The sequence below is a fragment of the Gymnogyps californianus genome, chromosome Z, assembly GCF_018139145.2.
Source record: "Gymnogyps californianus isolate 813 chromosome Z, ASM1813914v2, whole genome shotgun sequence".
Taxonomy (NCBI): Eukaryota; Metazoa; Chordata; class Aves; order Accipitriformes; family Cathartidae; genus Gymnogyps; species Gymnogyps californianus.
The window spans coordinates 43,557,417-43,582,600 of NC_059500.1; the positions used below are offsets into that span (position 1 = coordinate 43,557,417).

Sequence of the window (25,184 nt, forward strand, 5' to 3'; positions counted from 1 at the left end):
GTGTAGCAAATTAACGAGAGTATTTCATATGTGATATTTTCACTGAGAAGTGATATCTTCATTTTAATGCATTTCATGTGGTGTTCTTAGTCAGAACTGAGTTTAAAAAAAAAAAGACAACTCAAATGCATCAAGACCCGTTGTCTCTGAATATATTGAAAGCTAGACTCAGAGACAGGGAAACTGAAAACTCAGACCTATCTTTTATTATTTAGAATGGTTATATCAGTCTTGTTCTCAGTAATTTTCTCACTGTTACGCAAATAATCATACTCAGCTCTATTTGACGAAGCTGTTATGCATCTTAATGAAGCGCACTCAAAAATAACTGTCCACAAATCAAAACCATTTCCGCAAATAGTTTGTATCCTGTAAGTACATTAGTAAGGCTGCAAGTGAGTGAATTCTTGAGGTGTGGCCTGTCAAATACTTTAAAAATGTCCAGCTGTTTAAAAAAAATGAATTAAATTGTAGGGAGTGGTAGGTGAATGTTATATGTCATTATTAAGTACTGAGTGATTATGGAGAGGTAGCATTGTGTCCTGAAAGGAGTCAGTGGAACTATACTTTATTTGCCTCTTTTGTTCCTGTGGCACGTTGCAGAAACTTAAGGTGGCCAAAATTCTCATTTTCTCCAGATGCTCTTAACATGGAGTCTCGAAGGACATGATGTATTTCCCGTTATTTTCAAGTTTGATGTTCATATGTGTCTTAAGAATGAGACAATATGTGATTTCATTCAAGGTACCTGTTGATGGCATGTGATGTCACATATTTTCTTTATTCAGATCAGGATTTGTTGTGTCAGAAGTAATGAAGTCGGAAGTAAAGTTCACCAGGGATGGGAAACTGTGTATAGAGACCAACTGACACAATCTCATTCCAGGAAAGCAATTTGTTTTCAAAAAGGGCTTAATTTATTCGCAGTCTTGGTACTTTAGATGCACAGGGACCAAGCTACTGCTTTATCTAGAGCTGTTTGAGAAGAGATAAGTAATAGTTCTTGTTTTTCATGTATATTATCTTTTTATGAGACAGTCCTGGGAAAGAAGGACATTTTTTTTTTAGAGATGCTCCTGGTTCTATCATAAAGTCTAAATCATCTGGATCTTGTCTCCAGCTGCCTGGGAGGCAAAACCTCTATATACTAATTGAAGAAGTTGGAGCTAGAATGCAGGAACACTGAATTGCTTAATTCTTGCAATTTTGGCGTACTGTAAATATCCAGAATTGTTGTTCATAATTATTCACTGCATAATGCACGATGCATTCTCATTCTCTATAATACAAGAATTTTCTGTTTCCAAGAGATGGAGATATTTTCTGGTAGAACTGCAGAAATAAATGAGAGGAAATTAATCTTGCAGTATCAGTGTTTACTCCCTCAGAACTTTGATATCTTAATAGGTGGAAAGGTGCGTGGTTCTGGCAGGGGGGAAATCTAGTGAACTTGCACCAAAGTGTAGAGGTTAGACATCCACATTCTTGTCTTTTTTTCGTCGTCTTCTTCTTTTGTGTGTGTGTGTGTGTGCGTGTGTGCGCGCGTGTCTTCAGTTGGTTGGAGAACCTCTTTGTGACCCCAGTAGCTCTTACATATATAATAGTCGTATCTTTAAAAACCTATTTATGTCACTTTTGTCCTACGCTTGCCAGTTTGCACTGTGAAAATTCCAGTGTTTTAAGTCTCTGCACCTCAGAAGTAAGAAACTTTATGCAAGTTCTGTCTGAAAACTTGTTTTCTTGGACTAGTAGTTGAATTTGTTGCTTTGCCAGAAGATCATTCTATTTCATCTTAATGCTTGCGTTTTGATTTGTTTTCTTTCCTGACTCTGAATTCACTAATTGAGACTCTTCCTCAGCTTAAGAGATCTCAAAGTAGTCTGTATCAACAGGAGTCCCACCTCTCCTACCACTTGAAAGGTTTGATCTACACACAGGGCTTTACAGAACAGAGATGCAGGCTTTTGGATCTGTGAACCTCATTACTTCCAAGGAAGGAAACCAAGGCATGGATGAATTTCCTATTCTTAGCCAGCTGCATTTTTGTGTTTTGTTTTGATTTGAGATGAATGTTATCTAATCACAACTTTTTTGCCCTGAATTTGCTTCCTTCCTTTCAGGAATCTACACATATTGTACCTCCAGAGAACTTTATTCATGCTTTTCCTGAGTCACTATAAATCTGAAAGAATTCCATTACAGTCACTGGTGGAATATGTGTACAAACCAACCAAATAGCAAAATCCCCCAGTAACTTCCCTAATTTGAACACATATAAAGTGGGTATTGCTATTTGGAAAAATATTTTTTTTTCTTCATGGAAGATTTTTTTAATGTATTGTGGCTAATTCATAAAGCTTTTCTATTGTTTAATAAAGCTGGAATAAATTTAATAAGTATTAAGTGTGGTTTCTTAAGCAAGAAGTATTCTGTAATCACACTGTGTACATGGCTGCCTTTCTTTACCCCTTGTGACTTTTAAACCCATTGACATGTGTCAGCCAAAGTTACAGAGGATAGAGATCTCAAAGGTGATTAGATTCTGGCAGGTTTTGTGATAAAGGTGGCTGGATAAAGGAGAAAATTGTTGCAAGTATACTGGTGTAGGAAAAGGAGGTGGCAAGAGTATTGGACAGAAGAGGATATACAAGGCGTGTGCGCTTGTGCCTGACCACTGAAGTACGAACGCTGCATTGCTGCAGAACCCAGAGGCACATTTTGTTAGCTTTTGTGTGCTTAGAGCTATTCCTCTGGTGTAACCTTTGAAACAATGATAGAGATTAATTCATATCTTCACACTTAACTTGGTTGCCTTTTCTCTTAATATACTGTGAGTAAATCAGAAGCTATGTACAGGATTACCTGGATTAAATTCTGTAGCCCAAATAGTCTATGTTCCAGGGTTCGATAATCAGAATGATTTATTCAGGAAAAGAGACAATTTCTGTTATGGATATATATTTGTGTACTATTTGAAGGGGATGAAAATTCAGTTTAATTCATTTTTTAAGCACTCCTGGGAGACAGATGGAAAAGTAATCTCATTAATTTATCATGCCAGTTGACTTAACAGTAGTATGTTACTGCACTAGTTACTATATATGGTTGTTATAGGCTGTTCTTTTTTATTAGGATTTGAAACAGCACTGATTGAAATCTGTGTAACTGCTGGAATTTAGTTGGTCCAGTGTAAATAGAAGAAAAGTGAGAATAAGGAATATCAGAATATGCTCACTTTTTAAAATGTCTTTCTTTTTCTGATTTTCTGGAAGCCATACTTACACCGGCAAATCCTGAAGGAAAACAAGATTAAGTTATTTCTAAATAACTCTAATTAAAATACGATACAGACATATAAAATGGATTCTTCTTATCATCATCTAGTATAAGTGATTTAATTAAACTATAGATTTTGGTATCACAGATAAGTAGACAAATTTTCCTGAATAGAACCTGTTCCTCAAATAGCTGGCATCTTCTTGACATAAACTCTGCTCAAAATCACTAGAAAGGGAGTAATTGGAAAACAGAGAATAGACTATCTGGGGGTGTCAGAGAAGTTTGTGAGGGTAACGACTATGGAGCAAACATCTGAAATATTCATGTGCAATATTAATATCTAATATTAGTACATTACCCACATGTGAAAATACAATGGCATTGCATGGCATATGCCTTTCAATAAAATTTACACTTTTTCTCTTTTCTCTTCTTGTAAAAGCTGCATGGTCTTGAAAAAGAATATGGCATTAGCAAATGAATGACTTCTATCTCTTGTCCATTTCTGTTTCCAATAATCTGGTAATGTCTCTACTTCTGATCACATCTGTATCGAAGAGGGAATAATTTAAAAAAAAATTGAACAATTCAGCTCGGTTGAAATATAATTAACTGATGTGTAGTCAGATTTCCACTTGATGTCTCCACATTTCCACTATTGCAACAACACATCAGCAGCAGGGTGAAACTAACCTGACTCAAGGAGAATGTCTTGTGAGAATGCCAGTGTTTGTCATTTGTGAATGATAGGAAACACCCTTTTTGTGCTGTTTCAGTACTATTGCGTGTAGTGCTGACTAAACCAGAAAATGATGAAAACCCAACAGAACTGACATTCATTAAAGGTAGGCTGAGGAATTGCAGAGAGTCAAGTATTATTTCTGAAACTTGGTAGAAGATTAAAAACCCCAAATTCTCCATAAAAGAAGCATGATAAGCAATCCCATAAGTCCACTTAATGAATTAGAGAGACTAGCTGACTAAAAGAAAGGAGAAATGGGGTGATTGTGTATGGGGTGTACCAAAGCCTGAATGAATGGTGCAGAAATCTATTTGATATCTCAATGTTCAGATTTCTGGGGTTATAAATAATGAGGTTGCACTGAATGACATGAAATGTTTTCTAAAATAGGCTCATTTAAACAATTTTGGTTTTACTTGGACAAATACGGTAGGCTGTATTTCAGAACAAAGAATGTTGATCTGAATTTCAAAAAAGAAGTAGAGACAAAAGTAGATAACTGGTTGAATATGATGTTCTTATATATTGCTGTAACAGAGAGACACCTCATTTTTGTATGTACAATGAAGGGAAACACAAGCAGCAGAGAGAAGGTATTACCTTGCTAAACGGTCATCTGAACTGTCATGCTGCTACAGAAAACTTGCTTTCAGTTCTGCTGCTAACGCAGGAATTAAAAAAAGATCTGAAAGATTGATCTAATTATATAAAGCTGTCCTGGTTTCGGCTGGGATAGAGTTAATTTTTTTCCTAGTAGCTGGTATAGTGCTGTGTTTTGGATTTAGTAGGAAAATAATGTTGATAACACACTGATGTTTTTAGTTGTTGCTAAGTAGTGTTTATACTAAGTCAAGGATTTTTCAGCTTCTCATGCCCAGCCAGCAAGAAGGCTGGAGGGGCACAAGAAGCTGGGAGGGGACACAGCCAGGACAGCTGACCCAAACCAGCCAAAGGGATATTCCATACCATATACCATACATCATGCCCAGTATATAAACTGGCGGGAGCTGGCTGGGAGGGGTGGATCACTGCTCGGGATCTAACTGGGCATCAGTCAGTGGGTGGTGAGCAACTGCATTGTACATCACTTGTTTTGTATATTCTAATTCTTTTATTATTATTATTATTATTATTATCATCATCATCATCATTATTTCCTTCGTTTCTGTCCTATTAAACTGTCTTTATCTCAACCCACAAGTTTTACTTTTTTTCGATGCTCTCCCCCATCCCACTGGGTGGGGGGGAGTGAGCGAGGGGCTGCATGGTGCTTAGTTGCTGGCTGGGGTTAAACCACAACAAAAGCATACCTTATTTGTGTACTGCTTGTTATATACTGATTGAGGAAATGCAGTCAGTTTGTCCTGCTAGAATAGAAGAGCAAAATTGAGGTGCTTTGACCTCACTAATGGCTTCTCTGTCACTTTAAGTATTCACATAAAGATAGAATAACTTTATATAAAGAACTTACATATCAGGCTGAAATTATGAGCATCAGCAGTAAAATGATTGCTGTTGTTATCTGTGATAGAAAGTCAGGCTTAGGTAAGTATGCATGCTTTCAGAGGAAAAACGTGATGTAAGCAATGTGTGCTTTTAGGAAAAAAGCTAACCAAAACAAATAAACTGCCCCTCAGTATATTTTAAATTTTGTGATTTATAGTAAGTACAAATTTTTAGGTTAGTTACAATGTACTGATCTCTTTATTAAGAGCATAAACATTGCCTGTTAGTCCTTATTTCATGTTTCTGAGAAGTTTTCCCCGTGCACACCCACATCCCTGAAAACACAGGGATGGCGTTTATCAGATGCGTTTCTCACCCAATATAGAATCATAGAATCATTTAGGTTCAAAAAGACCCTTAAGATCATTGAGTCCAACCGTTAACCTAACACTGCCAAGTCCACCACTGAACCATGTCCCTAAGGGCCACATGTTTTAAAATACCTCCAGGGATGGTCTTTTAAATACCTCCAGGGATGGTGACTCCACCACTTCCTTGGGCAGCCTGTTCCAATGCTTGACAACCCTTTCGGTGAAGAAATTTTTCCTAATATGCAATCTAAACTTCCCCTGGCACAACTTGAGGTCATGTCCTCTCGTCCTATCGCTTGTCACTTGGGAGAAGAGACCGACACCCACCTCGCTACAACCTCCTTTCAGGTAGTTGTAGAGAGCAATAAGGTCTCCCCTCAGCCTCCTTTTCTCCAGACTCAACAACCCCAGTTCCCTCAGCCGCTCCTCATAAGACTTGCTCTCTAGACCCTTCACCAGCTTCATTGCTCTTCTTCAGGCATGCTCCAGCACCTCAATGTCTGTCTTGTAGTGAGGGGCCCAAAACTGAACACAGTATTTGAGATGTGGCCTCACCAGTGCCGAGTACAGGGGGACGATCACTTCCCTAGTCCTGCTGGGCATGCTACTTCTGATACAAGCCAGGATGCCATTGGCCTTCTTGGCCACCTGGGCACACTGCTGGCTCCTATTCATCCGGCTGTCAATGAACACCCCTAGGTCCTTTTCCGCCGGGCAGCTTTCCAGCCACTCTTCCCCAAGCCTGTAGCGTTGCATGGGGTTGTTGTGACCGAAGTGCGGGACCTGGCACTTAGCCTTGTTGAATCTCATAGAACTGGCCTCGGCCCATCGATCCAGCCTGTCCAGATCCCTCTGTAGAGCCTTCCTACCCTGAAGCAGATCAACACTCCTGCCCAACTTGGTGTCATCTGCAAACTTACTGAGGGCGCACTCGATCCCCTCGTCCAGATCATTGATAAAGACATTAAACAGAACTGGCCCCAGTACACAGCCCTGTATATGTCATAGCTGAGAACCAGTCCTGACCTCATTTGAGTATGTTGCTTGCAGTTACTATGTGGTTTAGTTAGTCCAGACACCTTTTGAAAGCAAATCTTTTTTGGTACCAACGTTGCTATTGCCAGCTCATTGCCAATACTTATGTTAGATAAATACATTGAGTAAAATATGAAAGAATTGAGAGTATTTAGTTGTTCTTGTTCTTAGAAAGGCAAATGAAAAATTTTGTTTCCATGACTCTTTGTAGTGTCAGAAAGGTTACCCAAAATTGTCAAGACATTTGTGATACAATTCCACAGTAGGCATCAGCTAAAAATTCTGTGCAAGTGACTAATCACACAACTGATTTTATGTATATATATATATATATATGTCTGCATGGAAGTGTGATTAATAATCACAGGCAAACGTACCCAGATAGTCAGGATATAGGGTAGATTTCCTTGTTTTTACTTTGTAGAAAGATGACAAGAGGCTTAAGCTTCTTTTTTAGTGATTTTAAACTAAGTAACAAAGCCAAAATACGGTATGTGTTGTTCTGAGGTGCATATTTACTTGGTCATATTTAGTCTTACCTCTAAAAAGGTTTTATTTTTCCCTGTGTACCCTTAACTTACTTCCAAGAGTATTAGTGTCACAATCCAAAGATGGGACATTAAAAATAAAAATAATAAAAAAGACATGGAGATCTTAACCCCTCAAATTCCAATGATCACAGGTTAAAGTAATACTGTGGGACGGTAATTTCTTATTTTGATCAGTCATAAAATATCAGATCTTAAAGATCTGAATGGTCTGGGGAAAACTATTACTAGCTGATATTCCATTTGAAAAAAAGTAAGAACAATCTCTAAAGAGAAGAAATTTTTTTTTTTCCTATTTGGAGAGAGCCTCAAGAGTTCATTTATCTATGCCCCCCTCCACAGCAACATCAGCTCCATTGATTTAAACCTTGATATTCATGTAACTTGTTCTTAAAGATCTCCAATAATGCAAACTGCTTTGCACGCTCTCTTCCAGGGCTTATCATTACCATTTTGTCCTATCTGCTATGATCAGACAGAATGGTTTTTTCCTCCTTGTCGTGGTTTAACCCCAGCCAGCAGCTAAGCACCACGCAGCCGCTTCCCCCTTCCCCCTCCCAGTGGGGTGAGGAGGAGGAAAGAGGGGAAAAAAAAAGTAAAACTCGTGGGTTGAGATAAGAACAGTTTAATAACTAAAGTAAAATATAATACCAACAATAGTAATAATGAAATATAATAATAATAATAATAGTAATGAAAAGGAATATAACAAAAAAAGGAGGGGGAGGAAGGGAAAAAAAACAAAACCAACCAACCAAACAAAAAAAACCCCACCAGTGATGCACAATGCAATTGCTCACCACCCGCTGACCGATGCCCAGTTAGTTCCCGAGCCGCAATCCGCGCCGCCCGGCCAACTCCCCCCAGTTTATATACTGGGCATGATGTTCCATGGTATGGAATACCCCTTTGGCTAGTTCAGGTCAGCTGCCCCGGCTATGCTCCCTCCCAGCTTCTTGCACACCTGCTTGCTGGCAGAGCATGGGAAACTGAAAAGTCCTTGGCTTAAGATAAGCGCTACTTAGCAACAACTAAAACATCAGCGTGTTATCAACATCATTCTCACACTAAATCCAAAACACAGCACTGTACCAGCTACTAAGAAGAAAATTAACTCTGTCCCAGCCAAAACCAGGACACTCCTCTACTACAGTGACAGCAGCTCGCCTTTTTTCTTTCTTTCTTTCTTTTTTTTTTTTTTTTTAAAGGCAGTTATTGTCTTTTCTCATTTTTGGATTAAATAACTGCCCTTTTATCTGTTGCTACTTTGATTTTGTCCTTTGGACACTCTCATAGTCCACAACACTCTTGAAGTGTGTGTTGAGAAGCAAAAGTAATTATGTCACTTTTGGCCTTGTCATGTTAAACAAAACGTAAGCTGTAATAGGCTCATGTACCTTTCATACATCTTATGAAGATTTTAACACTGCATACATTTTCTATGAAGCTGAAAAGGAAAAGTTAACATATGTAAAACCCACTTGGATTAATAGACCAATAGAAGATTTTGTTAGATGAGAGGCATTTTAGTTCCTCAGTAGGGGGGTGCTCTGTCTTTCTAGACTCCTCTTCCTTCAAAATAAAGGAAAAAAAAGTGTAATATTTTTGTTCCATGTCAATATATGCTAGGTACTAAATGCTTTAATAAAAGGGAAAATCTCCCCCTCCCTTTTTTTTAAACCATGCTGTGGGTTAGTAAATGTGGGAGAGAATACACATTCATCTCACTCTTGCACACAGTCCTCTAAAACCATTCCTGATGGCAACTGATGGCAATGGGTAGCCAGGAAAGAAAGAAAACAAAAAATCATAAAAGATTAAAACCACCATTTCAAATGGAGATCATTAAATCAAGCTGTGACCCAAATATTTTTGCAGTGTGCCAAACAATGATCTCTGTCTATTATAGAGTGGAAAAATGAACCAAGAAATAAAGGATGTCACTTGCTTATATCTGGGGATGTTATACTGATAGTTTTTGTTTCTCCCTTCCCCCTGTAAACTAGAAGTGTTGGAAAATGAGATTTGGAAGCCACAAATTACATGTATGTGTACTTGTGTATTTATATGTATAGTTGTGTATTTATGTGTACATGCTTACTTGTAGTCCGCGTGTATGTAATACTGCAAAAACAGCTCTTTTGTGTTTGAAGAAGTTGACCAACATTTACATGTACATGGATGCACTCTCACACATAATTTAACAAAAGGCAAATATATGAACATTAATTGCAAACTGTTTCATTTTGTGAAGAAGAAACCTAATATCTTGTGATTCTCTTCTATTTTTTTAAGGGTAATCCATTAAATTTTATGTAAGACCTGACTGTGACGTCTTGTTTTCAGTCAGGTCTTTGCCAAAAATTTTGTGTTGCCAGTTACGATCTGGGTGGTGGTTTGGCCTGGTATTTTTACAGTTGCACTGCTTAGTCTTGCTTTGCTTACTGCTAGCTGGTGTACTGTTTACTATTCCTGCTGTGACCATACATGGGGGGACTAATAATGGTTGAAAACTTAGAGAAAAAATTTCCTACAGCCTATGGGTAGCAGACACAATAGGCTCAGTAAGAAAGATACAATCAAAGTGTATGGTAAGTGGTTGGTGCACTACCAGGATTGTATCAATTCATTATTTTAATTTGCAAAATTTAATCTTCAACTTAATCTGTTGTTCCTATCCAGTTATCCAGACTACGACCAGGTACCTTTTCATAGCCATAGAACAATGCAGTATTGAAGTTGAATAATGAGAGACTGCAAAATAAGCAATATTTATTTATCTTTAGAATATAATGATGTACTAACTCTAAATACTTGAGTCATTTAGTTCCCCTCCTCTTTTCGCCTTCCTTAATTTTCCTCTTCCAAAGTGTTCTTTCACTTAGAAATTGAAACCAACCCTCATATACTTAATTTTTGTCTCTTCCTGTGATGGTAATTAGGAGATACTGACGATAGCAGCAGTGTATACATTTTATGTACAGCTCAGCCAGTTGTTAGCTTCCTCTTCTTTTGTTCATATTCAGTTCCTCCTGTACCCAAAATATGTAAACAAAGCAATCATAGGTAATTGTGTAGCTCATTTTAGAAGTCTCTTAGGGTGTACTTTACCTCAGTAATAGAGGTTGAGATATGAAAAATACCATACCTCAACCAGGGGAGCTATATGCAGTGCTTGTAATTCAGCAAAACTTAGTAGCCTTGCTGGTACCGAGAGGAGATTAACTTAAGTGTTTGGGTCTGCGTTTGGGCTTGCATTTGGTTCCAGTTCAAAGAATTTTCTATAACAGCAACAACAAGCCAACAGAACTGAAATTCACAAAACTTCTCACTAAAACTTGAAACGTGATTTGTTAATCAGTAACTTCTACTAAAATTATAAATGGCCTGGGAATAGCAGCTTCCTGTCCCCATTGTAGTGAATTATAAAATCTTTGGGTTTTTTGTGGTTCCCCCCCACCTCATTTTATGCATTCTCTTTTTATTTCTTTAGAAACAAACACACCCTATTCATTATGTCAAATTAGCTGAAGGGACTGTTTCAAAAAATGAGATGAAAATGAATGCAAACATGGTTTTAGTAAAACACAATGACTTCCAAAATATAGTACATTATACTTCGCAGAAGTTCAATTTATGGGCCTAACAATAGTATGAAGAAGCAGCAAGTATTTAATTGCATTTTTCTACATATTCTCTAGTGAGATATAATCTGTATTTCAGTGGCACTGTAAAAGTAAAAATGGTTAGAGATGCAAAATGTGTTCAGAGATACTCACAAAATTCCTGTTCACATAGTATGAAAACTGCTGTAGCTAAGTATCTCTTGATAAATAATGTCTTTCTGAAGCAGTATACACCCTTAACTGGCTGTTCTTGTAACCTCCCAATACTGAATAACCACTTTGTGTCCCTTCCTTTTTGCTGTGAAGAACCAGCTGTAGCTTCCAAGTATGACTTTTATTGGAGCATTTTGTAGGGTTTTTTGCCTAGTCAAATGAGGAAGGATCTGGGGTATGCAAGTGAAGTGCAAAGACCATAAAATATAAATACTTAGAAAAATAGGAGCTTCATTATTTCTCAGAGCACTTTTAAAATGAACAATTCCTGTCTTTACCACTGGGCATTTAGGAAACACTTTCGGTAGATATTGCTCCAAAACAGACTGCTCTTCTCAGAAAGCTTTTTAAAGGAGTAATAACCTAGGTTATGGGTGAAGAAATAGATACATATATAAATTCCTATAAATTGGACAGAACTGCAAGGTATCAAATCAAACATAATTTTTTTCCAAGTGTGGAGATTCAGGCCCTCCAAAAAGAAGCTTTACTGAACTAATCAGTTCTATGCATTGCATGTAACAGCTGGAGATAAAATTTATTCATATATCTTAAAAAATGACAGTTGTCACTTGTGGTATTATCCATTTCTTGTCTGGCAAAGATTTGTCCTTACTACAAGTTGTATTTAATATTATACTCATTCAGCTGGCATTTGCGCACGTTTCTTGGCACTTTTAGAAAAGAGGAAAAAGCTGCTTTTACCCAGTGGTATTACTGTGTGAAGTGAAAAAGGCATATTCAGGACCCCTCCTGATTATTTTGTTTCTTTTTAGTGTATCTTTTTGATGAAAACAGATTAACAAGTGAACCTTGAAGTGTTGCTTGTTACACACCATCAGTTGCCCTTTAATTGCAGAATTAAGTTTGATTTCTAGTGGAGAATAATGTAATAGATTTTTAAAAGACTAATAGATTTTTAGTGTTCTAAGCAGCTTAGACACAGGTCTTGAATGTATTTGCCAAACAATTTTGCCACTGTCTTTGTTATACATGACCAGTTTTCTTTCCAGGATCGTAAGGTTTGGTTTTTGGTTTTGTTTTGTGGTGTATTTTTTTTTCACTGGAACAAGTATATTCTCCTACTTCTGTTGTACTCAAAATTACTTACCTTTATTTTATCATCTGTATTCTTTTCTCTACCTGCACCATGTCATCAAGAAGCAGAGGTCTACTTAAAAAAAATCAGCCTGAAGTGAGGTAACTTCAGAATAGGGATTTTGAATATAAAAATGTTACAGCACTTTCAATGTAACTTTTGCTGCTCCTGCTTATACCGTGGTTAGAGAGAGCATAATGTGCTATACATATTTTAATTAAGAGTGAATTCTGGAACTCATTTGTTGTTTGTATTTCATTAAAAAAAAATTTATGCCAATAACTGACGTTGTTAACATGTTCTTGTGCTGTTTTACATTTTCCCTCTTTGTTCCTTGGTTCGGTCTGTAATGATTGTAGACTTGTTTTGTTTTCTTCTCATGTTAGTGAGCCCTTTCTGTTCTTTCTATAAAGCACCTACTGCTCATGTATTACAATGCTGCATATTTCCACAATGTCTCTTGGGCTAACTTCTTAGTGGTAAGTGAGAATTCTATAAAATTCCACTCTCGCTTTGAGGGAAATGAAAACTAAATTTCTGCTGTTCTTCTGAGTTGCACAGGAAGGTTGTAAAATATGACCCTGTCCACTTGAAACACAGAGGTCCACTTCTTGCCAAAATCCCATTATAAAGTTTCATGATATTTAAACTACTTTCATGGTATGCTGTTGGCAGTGCCAAAAGATATTTGGTAAAATGTAAACAGTAAAATGTAAAAGTGTTGACAAGATTTAATAACCCTCTTCTAGAATTCCTAGCGGTGGGATTCTACAGCAAAATCATAAAAGCCCTGTGAGCCTTGTGGGGCATCTTACATCATTCAGTTACCCTTTATAGTGTTTAACCAGAGGGAAAAAAGGACATTTAAGCATTTTATCAGATGTTAAGCTAGCTTAAAGAGCTATAGCTGGTTAGAAAATTTTTTTAGCTTTCACAGTTTGTGGCAGATTCAAAGGCCGCTTATTTACAATAATCAGCAAAAATCCTTCAGTGGGTTAGATACAAGAATTTAAAAAAAAATAAAGTCCTGATTAGCAGAACTGGTTCTTATTATGTACTGGAAGAGCTGTGTATAGAGTTTGGGGGCTTACTTAATTGTGCCATGGCTTGCAAATTTTCAGTTCAATTGCAATTAATGTTTGTGTTGACCATGAATACAATACAGAATGTCTGCAATTAAGCTATAGGTAATATCAGTATTTGACAATCAGTATTACTTAAAACCAGATGTAAAACGAACAATCCATTTCCAATTATAATCCTATTTTACATTGATCTATTTTATCATGTCAACACAATTTTGTAGAAAAATTATTTACTTCAGTCATTAGAGTAGTCAGAGGCTGAAATAGCTGGCATTGCTCTGGTTGTTACTTATGATGAATGTTTTATGATGAAAGTTTGCTGTTAGTAATAAATTGTCACACACACTCATGCGCACATGTGCACATGCACACACACTCAAACAAAACCCCGCAACACCTGCCTTTTAGTTAAAATGCTGATATTTCCCAGTATAAAAAATTACAGGACACTCCTGCTACCCAGTTTGAAGGACTTTCTGCTGCTTCTAAGGACATCTTAGAGTGTGTTTAAAGTTTAATCCCCTTTTCCGTCAGATCCTGACTGGATTATTGTACACCATCTCCTAAGATTACTCATTAGTCATTTATCCTGAAGACTGCATTTTAAGGAAACTGAAATTTCCTGTATCTTGCTTTCATGTCGTATTATCTACCCATAATTCATAGCAAAGGCATTTTTTATTAGTAGTGTGCCTGTTTACTGAGGATGAGGAAGACACACCCATGGAATGATAGTAAAATCACTTGGTGCTTTAAGTAATTTTTCACTTCATTGTAGGATTTTGTTTCTTTCAATTACGAGCGTGAGACTAGCTGTCAGTGTGGAACTCTGTTTGTTATACACTATGAAAGGAAAGATTAATCTGAATTATTTTCCCAAAAAGGATTTTTCCTGATGTCACATGACACTTGGCCACATAAGGGGACTGAGGTTTGCAAATGTAGACACTTACAAAGTATTTCTTTTCACAAGGACCCGATACCAAAGCTGGTTTTGCAGCTACAATTACATGAAGCCCTCTTAGACAAGTGCAAAGTTTTAGCATGGAATGAAGTCCAACTCAACCGCAGTCAAAATGCTGTGATAGGTATTTGCATGTCAGTGCCCTTTCTTTTCTCTAGAAAAGAATATCTGTTCTGTGACTTCAGTGAATTGAAGGAAGAGTTACTCATAATCCAAATTATTCTGCACGTCTTTCATCAGCTAAGATTGAAAATATAGAGAAAAGTTACTGCCAGGACGCAGGGTCTCTAATCTCTTGCCTCATACATGGTGCCTAAATAAAGTATAAGTAAAGCTCTTCCTACATTGTTCTAGATCAGCATGAACATTTGATGTAATAGTTACAGAACAGAAAAATTTATTCAATAGACAATATTACCTGTCTTGCTAACAGAGTTATGCTGTGTATAATTAAAGTAAGAAACCAATGTGGATTACATTATATCTGTAAACAATCTACAAGAAATGCTAACACGAATGTTTATACCATGATGCATTTTAAACTATTTTACATTGGTCAACAATTTACAGTGTAGCAGTAATGATAACAGTTATGTTTAAAGCTTTTAGCTACTATTTTAAAAAAACAGTTTTAATAAAAATCAGAAGACTTGGCATTTGGTTTTGTGTAACAGAATACCCGTAAAATCAAAGATAATTCCAATCATGAAGAATTTGCCCAGGCATTATGACTGCATTGTAAGTATTTAATAGGGAAACTCAGAAGAGTAGTATATTCACAACATTTTGGAAACTTACAATATTTAAAATTAATTTGAACTGAGCAAGGAGAAATTGCTTTTGAGGCATTAGGTCCTATGTTACATAGTTTTGCAGTTGCCCGTGAAAACTTAAAGACCCCATAACTACAAAAGTCCTGTTTTCTGACTGATCTTTATCTCGTTTAATGATTAGATTAACAGGTCTATCACTATTCAGATTTTGCAGTTCAGACCCAGGAATTCACTGCCCTGGATCCAAACCAGATCTGTATGCAGCGTTAGTATTTGTGACTCTCCTAGGCTTAAATAAGAGGTCAAGAAGAAACCTTATTTCATTTTTAGAGGATTTAAGTTAAAAATCTAGATGATATTTAGCAATGTACTGGAAAAAGTGTTGGCAAACTGAGTTTACAGTAACCAATTTGTTATATTCCAAACACTAAATAAGTTAATTTATTTCAATATTAAATGCATTTTAGAACAATACTTTTCCAGACCACTGAAGGTACTAGCAAACATCAGCATATACCCAGTTGAACAGTTACAGAAGAGAACACTTCCAATCATAGAATGGTTTGGGTTGGAAGGGACCTTTCAAGATCATCTTGTCCAACCCCCCTGCCATTGGCAGGGACACCTTCCACTGGACCAGGTTGCTCAAAGCCCCATCCAACCTGACTTTCAACACTTCCAGGGATGAGGCATCCACAGCTTCTCTGGGCAACCTGTTCCAGTGTCTCACCACCCTCATCATAAAAAATTTCTCCCTTATGTCCAGGCTAAATCCACCCTCTTTCAGTTTAAAGTCATTGCCCCTTGTCCTTTCACTACAGGCCCAGGTAAAAAGTCTTTTTCCGTCTTTCTTATAAGCCCCCTGTAAGTATTGAAAGGCCACAATAAGGTCTCCCCGGAGCCTTCTCTCCTCCAGGCTGAGCAGCTCCAACTCTCTCAGCTTTTCTTCATAGGAGAGGTGTTCCATCCATCTGATCATTTTTGTGGTCCTCCTCTGGACCCGCTCCAACAGGTCCATGTCTTTCTTGTGCTGGGGACACCAGAGCTGGACACAGTACTCTAGGTGGGGTCTTGATGAGAGCAGAGTAGAAGGGGAGAATCACCTCCCTCAAGCTGCTGGCCATGCTTCTTATGATGCAGCCCCGGATACAATGGGCTTTCTGGGCTGCAACTGCACGTTGCCAGCTCGTGTATAGTTTTTCATCTACCAGTACCCCCAAGTCCTTCTCCACAGGGCTGCTCTCAACCCATTCATCCCCCCGTCTGTATTGATGTTGGGGATTGCCCTGACTCAGGTGCAGGACCTTGCACAGGGCCTTGTTGAACTTCATGAGGTTCACATGGGCCCACGCCTCAAGCCTGTCAAGGTCACTCTAATGGCATCGCTTCCCTCAAGCAGGTCAACTGCACCACTCACTGCAGAACAATAGATTCCTTTGTATACCTTAAAAGCAAAACTTACATTTATCTTTGGAATACCTCTTGCACTTAACAGCAGAGAGCAAAGAAAAATTATTTCTTTCCATAGAGTAGTACCTTGGCTGTATCTCACTGAGATAGGCATTAAACAGAAGATGGCTTGTAGGAATCTGATGACTGCTTGATGACTGTTTATGCTAGGTCAGCCTCTGGTTTGTCCTGAAACAAACCAAACCAACAAACAAACCAAAATTATCTGTATGGAAGAAAGTATCTAGAATTCTGGAAACATTACCACTGTTATAAATTGGTATTAAAATTTAATGAATTTAACAATAGTAGATTTAGAGCTCTTTCTGACCTTTGTCAAGGTCTCTTTTTAAAAAGAAAAATCACACCTGGATGACAGTAAGCAAGACTAACTTGGTTAAAATATTCAGTAGCAGTCATTTGACTTGAAAAATTAAATGCATTCGAGGATTAAAACTGCTTATTTTCTCCTAGGTTCCTTTCTGGTGCTTAGTCTCATTGATGGGAAGAGTATAATAAAGAAAGGGGGGAGTGTGTACTGCATGCCAATGGCAATCCTTTCTTACAATAGTGTAATCGTTTAATTGATTAGGAGAGTGCTCAGATGATCAAAGAAGTGGAAGTGGATAAAGTGACAGTGCTGGAAAGAAAACAAGTTGAAGCAATCAAGAAGCTCTGGGAAGACCCAGGAATTCAAGAATGCTACGACAGACGGAGGGAGTACCAGCTCTCAGACTCTGCTAAGTAGTAAGTACACTGCATAATTACAAGGACAAACCAGACTTAATGAAGTTAATCACAGAATCATTTAGGCTGGAAAAGACCCTTAAGATCATTGAGTCCAACTGTTAACCTAACACTACGAAGTCCACCACTAAAGCATGTCCCTAAGCACTATGTCTACAGGTCTTTTAAATACCTCCAGGGATGGTGACTCAGCTACTTCCTGGGGCAGCCTGTTCCAATGCTTGACAACCCTTTCAGTGAAGAAATTTTTCCTAATATCCAATCTAAACCTCCCCTGGTGCAACTTGTGGTCATTTCCTCTCGTCCTATCGCTTGTTACTTGGGAGAAGAGACCAACACCCACCTCGCTACAACCTCCTTTCAGGTAGTTGTAGAGAGCAATAAGGTCTCCCCTCAGCCTCCTTTTCTCCAGACTCAACGACCCCAGTTCCCTCAGCCGCTCCTCATAAGACTTGCTCTCTAGACCCTTCACCAGCTTTGTTGCTCTTCTTCAGGCATGCTCCAGCACCTCAATGTCTGTCTTGTAGTGAGGGGCCCAAAACTGAACACAGCATCTGAGGTGTGGCCTCACCAGTGCCGAGTACAGGGGGACGATCACTTCCCTAGTCCTGCTGGCCACACTATTTCTGATACAAGCCAGGATGCCATTGGCCTTCTTGGCCACCTGGGCACACTGCTGGCTCATAATGAAGAGATGGGTTCACTCTGATTGTATTAGGTATGCCTGTGTCTCTGTTGGCCTGTGGTATACAACAAACTTTAAGCTGGAATGATGAAACAAACTAATATTAGGCTTTCTGAACATACTGGAACCATCGTCTCTCCCAGTTCTGAGGTCAACACAGCTGGTACATAACTGAGTTTCCCTTGGGGGAAATCATGAAAAACAGCTGTACAAAATATATTGACAACAAGTGGGCAGGTCAGACAGTTCAGTTACGTGAAAAGTTTAGGATATAAATAAGAATGAAGATAAGTCTCTCCCCTAATTTTCAAAGAATTTTAACTGTGAAAAAATGATTGTTTCATGAGAACAGAAAACTTAGATTTCTGTTTCTGCCAAGGTTGAGAAGGAACAGGGTTAAATTTCAGCAAGGAACATTTAGATTAGTCATTTATGGTAAACTTTAACTCAGAATGGTTACACATAGGCAATCTGTTCTTATGTGTTAATCGTTATCATTCTTGGCAGATGTTTGTCTGCCTTGTTCTTTAAGAATCCTACATTGGAGAAGAAGGATGCCACTTAATGGTCTGCTGTAGCCTCATTTTCTAAGAAATCAGCCACAATTGAAAATGAGTTTTATTTTAAATTTTATTAAATCTTCCTTTTACTGTTAATTACAATTGCGATCTCAATAACAATTTACTACATTGCTGGAGAGAAAGAATTTTCTTAAGAGAAATCTTTTCTGAGTAAGTGATAACATCATTGTGAGTATTTTTTATTTTGGAGCCCAAAGGTGAGGAATGTTTGGGCAGCGAGGGGAGAATACATCGACATCCTCCCTCTTCCACCAAAGGAAAAGGGGGGAATTAGTGATTAATAAAGGAAAGTTTGTATTACAACCATGTTGTATGAGTTGGAATAGACCTTACTCTTTTTGTAGGCCTTGTTAGGATTTTGGATGATCTAATGTTGCCTTCTAGTGGTAGCAAGATAGACTGCAGAGAGGAATACCAGGCATCGGTTCTTTGTGTCTTGCTCACACACTGCTCATTTATTGAGGCACAGGAATGTCATCCTAGAATTTAACCTCAGCGATGAAAAGCACAAGAGCCTTGTGAAACTAAGGGGGGTAAAGTTAAGAATGATTGCATGGGCAGACAAGAATCTAAATGCATCATCTTTTGTATTAAAAATATATGTTTGAAGCATTCATGTTCGCAGTGCTTTCCATTAATTACTTTTCTGAATTCTGTCTTTCACATTTGTGTGCAATATTAGCATCTCGGATGAAGTGACAGGGGATAGAGTACTGTGGTAAACGTTATGGCTAGGACTGATATTTATATTTGTGTTCAAATCTTAATTCTGATGTTTATTTTGGGGTAATAGCAAAGATTATTCAAATAAAATTTATCATTTTGGATGTGGGCTGATTGTCTATAGAACATTCAGGCATCATCTCTTTTGATTAGTATTATTCTGTCTGAAATGTACATGCAGGTCTCAGTTAAAGGGTTTTATTGTTTTATGCCAGCAACAATTGCGCTAAGGCCATGCACACTGAATTTTTGTTTTGCTGCTTTTGTGGGAACTCTTCTGTGATTGCTGGTTAGTACTTTGTTTTTTCATCTGTGTGATTAATTTATGATAGTGCATTAATCTTGTTTCTGTTGTGTATTTAACCTTTCAGTTATCTTACTGACCTTGATCGTATTGCTATGCCCTCATTTGTGCCAACTCAGCAAGATATTCTTAGAGTCCGAGTGCCAACTACAGGAATTATCGAGTATCCTTTTGATTTAGAAAATATTATATTTAGGTAAGACTGCCTGTCAAATGATTCAGTATACAATTATGAGAGTAGTTGCTGCAACTTTACTTCTAAGGTCCTTTAAGCTTTGGTATTCAATGAGTGTTGTATGTGTTTCCAGCCCTTTTAGTTTCCAAAGTTAATACAGTAACTTGAGTGGTGTTTCAAAACACTCCTTTTGAAATTTACATTACATGAAAAAAGCTTTTCAATTCAAGCAGCCCAATTACTGTGTATTCTGAACTATTAGTTTAATTAAAAGCCTTGAATGGGGGGTGCAGAGGCAAAGTATTTGTAGTAACATGAGTGCTCATATCGGAATGTAGTTTAATTCCATTTAGAGCCAACAGTTTCTGCCTCCTGACTGTAACTGTTTGGAAGAGGGGGCCCTAATAGGTATGCTGAAGCCCTCAAGTGAATTTACAACTTCCAGTTAGATAAAGTTAGGAAGGGAGTTGCAGACACTGAGGGAAGGAGGAGGAAAAAAAAAGTGGAGGGTCGCGACAGATACTTTATTCTGCCTGCCGTATAATATAAAAAAAAAAAAGATATTCAGTGGAATTGAGAGAAACAAACGTACTTATAAAGTTGAAAGGAAGTCTGAGAAGCACCTTAAAATTACCTTATCTGCTACTAGACAAGCTATTGCAACACGTGGTGTTACTGATTTTCTAAAGGAAAGCATTTTTTTTTTAGTTTCAAAATTGCAGAATTCACACTAGCATGATTATAGACGTTCTTCCACCAAACCACCCATTTCATCATGAACAAACACCTGCCTGCAGTTACAACGCAGAAGCAGAATCCACTCTGATAATACATGGTCAAACCAGCCTAACTGTGATTTTGTTGTTTGTTTGTTTTTTCCTGGAAAATGGAATGTTCTAGGGAACACTTTGACCTGGATAAAATGTGAGAGACTTACTTAACTGTCTGCAAAACCATAGGAATTTGATGTGGAACTAAGATATTTGTGAGCATTTTGATTGTTTTGAGTAGTGAGATGTGACTACACTGGGGTTTTTAGGGGGGGGCTGAGGGAGATTTTGGAGTGTTTGGGGAAACAAAATTGAATATGTTCACATCTGCCTTTGCTAAGAGTTCTACCAACACAGAAAAAAACCCAGCATTATATTTTGTATTGTGCCTCAAGTGACTTACACACTGGTACTGGGCCTGGCTAGGATAAAGTTCATTTTCTTCATAGCAGTTGATATGGTGCTGTGTTTTAAATTTGTAACCAAAACAGTATTGATAACATACCAGTGTTTTAGCTTTTGCTGAACAGTGTTTGCACAGCGCCAAGGCCTTCTCTGTTTCTCTGCCCCCCAGTGAATAGGTTGGGGAGTGTGCAAGAGGTTGGGAGGGGACACGGCCAGGCAGATGACCTGAACTAACCAAAGACATATTTCACGTCATACAAGGGCATGCTTAGTGATAAAAGTGGAAAGAGGGGGCTTTAGGGAGGTGGGCCATCTTTTTCTCAGGAACTGGTTGGGCTTTGGTCTACCCATGGGAGTTAGTGAGTGATTGCTTTTGCATCACTGTTTTGTTTTCTTTATCTCTTCTTCCACTTATCCTTCACTTATTAAACAATTAGGTTTTTTTTTTAATCTCGACCCCCAAGTTTTCTTGCTTTTACTCTTTCTTTCCTCTCCCCCGTCCACCTGCGGTGTGGGGGGGGCAGTGAGCGAGCAGCTGCATTGTGCTTAGCTGCCCACCGGAATTAACCCACAACAACACTAAAGAACAGTGAAAGTTGTAGCACTACAGCAAGTGAATCAAGTTTACATATGAAACAGAACATACAGTGTTAAGATATACTTTTCACAAGTCAAGTTTATCTCAGGTAGGTGATCTATTATAAGGCCCTTGGATATACTTAAAGTATCTTATAAAAATGACTAATATGTTGACTGTATTTCTGTTTAACAGGATGGTGGATGTAGGTGGCCAAAGGTCAGAAAGAAGGAAGTGGATCCATTGTTTTGAAAGTGTAACTTCCATCATTTTCTTAGTTGCATTAAGTGAATACGATCAAGTCTTGGCAGAATGTGACAATGAGGTAAGGAGTGGGGGTATACAAGGTGCAGAAAAAAATCTGTGCTTTTTAAGAAAGACAGCGTTCACATGTCTTCATAAAAGCATTTGCAAATACTAGAACGACATTAAGAAGCTGATCAAGCAGTCCCGAAGTTGTATTAAATTAGAAGCCGGCCTGTAAAAGTGAACTCTAACTTAAAAGACAAAAAGTGATTTAAAAATGTTTTAAATCACTTAAGCCATGTCAAATGTTTGAGAATTTGAGTATCAACAATATATCTAAGCAAGTAAAACTACCTCAGTCATCTGTAATTAGGGGGTTCTTTGTTTGTTTTTTAAGTCTCTGATGTTTCAGAATTAACCTGTGCATTAATTAAGGAAAATTAAAACAAAATAACTTAAAATTTACCTCCTTCCCACGGTTAGAAAACATAAGATGAGTTCTCCCATCTGTTCCAGAGTGCCATCATCAGCAGTAGCCAGATGTTGTAGAGAAGGATGCAAAAAATGAAACAGTAGGCAATTAGGGAAAAGCGTATTAGTGGAATGCATTACTTTTGGTAGTGGTTGCTTTACATCCTGCAGTATGAGGATTCCTTCAAATGTCCTTCAAAAATGCTTAATACTGTTTGAACTCTGAAGTCCCAAAACCTTCACAGATCACTTTCTCAAGATCTGTTTGGACTGTGAAAAGCATACCCTACTTTACTTGGTGAAGTGACACAACATCCATTGTAGTTGAGACAAGAGTTTTCAAAGTTTCCTGTCATCTTCTGATGCATGAACAACTTCGGTAACTGTAATTTTCTTTTTCCTTTCACTATGCTGAACATTTTGTTATGCTCACTTCGGGCATTAGGAAATAAATAACAAACTGACTGCCATCACAAGCTTATCCCCAGGAACTCCAAACAGCAATCTCTGAATGTGGTGTTCCTTAGATCTCTCTTGAAATGGACAGACTTTGTTACCAGTATAGATGAGTACATATACTCTTGTCCTTTAGCGATGTTACAGTATGTTGATACCAGATATTTGACCTGACAGACCCTGCTTCAGCTCTCACTGTGAGGTCAGAAGAGGCTTTCATAGAGCAGCAGTCCATGGCTGCTCACTAATTCATACAAGAATTCAAATAATTTCTATTGTTAAGGCTTACCTTGATTTCACATGCCATCATGCCATTCATAGCGGTGATCCAAATCAGTGAATAAAAGGATATAGAACATGAAGAGCAATGATCAACCAATGCATTGCAATTGTGCTTAATAAAAGTAATATTTTTTAAAAAGCTTTCAAAAAAACCTTTATGATCTCTAGCTGATGTGATTTCTATATGCTACTGTCTAGAGAGCGTAACTTCATACTAATTTTTATTGTTGTAGAATCGAATGGAAGAAAGCAAGGCCTTATTTAAAACTATCATTACATATCCCTGGTTTCTGAATTCTTCAGTCATTTTGTTTTTAAATAAAAAAGATCTTCTAGAAGAGAAAATCATGTATTCCCACCTAATTAGTTACTTTCCAGAATACACAGGTAAGCATTTATCCCACACTGTTGTCACAAAGCTAAAAGTCATACTTAAACCACTTAGTTTTTCCTCATTAAATTGAACACGGAAAGTGGAATTATGCAATATACTTGATATCTATGCTTTTCTACTCTATCCTTTAAAATACAAACTTAAGTTACTCAGTTTTACTGGAACTTTGTTTTTTTACTGGAGCATTGTGGACAGAGTCTTAAGAGACTTCTTGCAGCCATTCTGTTACCATTAGAGTGGCACGATCATTATTTATTTATGAGAAAAAGCACCTTTTTCATTTTTGATCTCAAGAGACAAGATATGGGGGGAACTTGAGGAATATAGTTATTAATCCAATTCTTTACATAGTAAAAACCCATAGTATAGTTTTGCATTCGTTATTATAACTTGTTATCTATATAAAAGTCCAAAGTTAAAAAGCAGCCTGAATAACTTCCCATAACAAATGTTACTGATACTTAAAGTCGCCAAAAGAGTGATGAAAATAATCACAGATGTATTCCATTACTTAATACAGTATTATATTCTGCAAGAGATGTATCATGTTGAATCCTACAATTAATAATGAAAAGAGTTATAATGATTTAGTGGCTACAGAAAAAATACATGTCCCTCTCTTGGCCAAAGAGAATCCTGTTTACTCTGTGTGTTTTAGAAAATTTAATTTCTCTCATGGTCTTTGACATATTATAATAATGTAGCAAACTATTAATATATGCTGGGTAATTTCAGTTGCATAGGTTTTTATAAAAAATTACTTCGACCTGTAAGGTTTACCGTTGAAAAAAGCATACTTTACACATTTTAGAAAGCATTGTTGTAACAGCTTTTGCTCCACTAACAGATGAATGAGAAAATGCCAACAAGGGAATATGCCTTTATGGCAATTTGACATTTAAATATGAAATTAGCCTGTTAAGATACTGTCCGTATGTTTCTTCCTTGGCTCATAGCTTTTAACTGTTCAAAACCACTAATTGTGCTTTTGACTAGGACCTAAACAAGATGTCAAAGCTGCCAGAGACTTCATTTTGAAGCTGTATCAGGATCAGAATCCAGACAAGGAGAAAGTAATCTATTCCCACTTCACTTGTGCCACAGACACAGAAAATATTCGTTTCGTCTTCGCTGCTGTCAAGGACACGATCCTGCAATTAAACCTGAGGGAGTTCAACTTGGTTTAAAGAAAAAATATGGTTGCAGCCACAAAGTGTGGCTTACTCATAGCACAGCCTGTGTTGGTAGAAAAAAAAAAAAAGGTGTCTTTAAATACCATTTACAGAAATGGGAGGAGGATTTACATTTACTGAAGAAGTGTGGATTAAGAGAGCTTTAAAGAATGAGTTTCAAATTTACTTTTTAAGCTATATATTTAAAATATTGTGTTCATATTTCCCATATTAGTTTTGTCTGTTATTTTTTGACAGCTGTGGGGATTAAGTATATTTAGAAGAATGTACATAACTACATTGTTGTCCAGCTGGTATTTTCTTAAGATTTTTCTTTTTTTTTTATTTAGCACTTACAATCATAGCTTATAAAATTTCAAACAGTGATGCCTTAAAAATGATAATTAGTGTTATTTTAGGGTGCTAGACTTTTTTATATTCTTGTTCTGAGCAATGTAGTTGAAAGACTAGGATAAACCTATTACACTTTTCAGAAGCATCGTGTAGTAGCCTTGATAGGCCAAACCCGTTAATGTCTAGGAATCATTACAAAAGATTAATTAGTG

At 37.4% G+C, this 25,184-nt stretch overlaps 1 protein-coding gene across 1 annotated transcript in view; it reads left to right on the forward strand.

The window, feature by feature from the left end:
* GNA14 (G protein subunit alpha 14) overlaps positions 1–24,633 on the forward strand; it is an 89,846-nt gene extending 65,213 nt beyond the window's left edge. Inside the window, exons 3-7 of the mRNA XM_050912577.1 lie at positions 17,223–17,377; positions 19,738–19,866; positions 21,793–21,922; positions 23,286–23,439; positions 24,443–24,633. Of these exons, the coding sequence (XP_050768534.1) occupies positions 17,223–17,377; positions 19,738–19,866; positions 21,793–21,922; positions 23,286–23,439; positions 24,443–24,633 (759 nt within the window). The remainder of the gene's footprint in view (positions 1–17,222; positions 17,378–19,737; positions 19,867–21,792; positions 21,923–23,285; positions 23,440–24,442) is intronic.
* Positions 24,634–25,184: the final 551 nt, after the last annotated feature.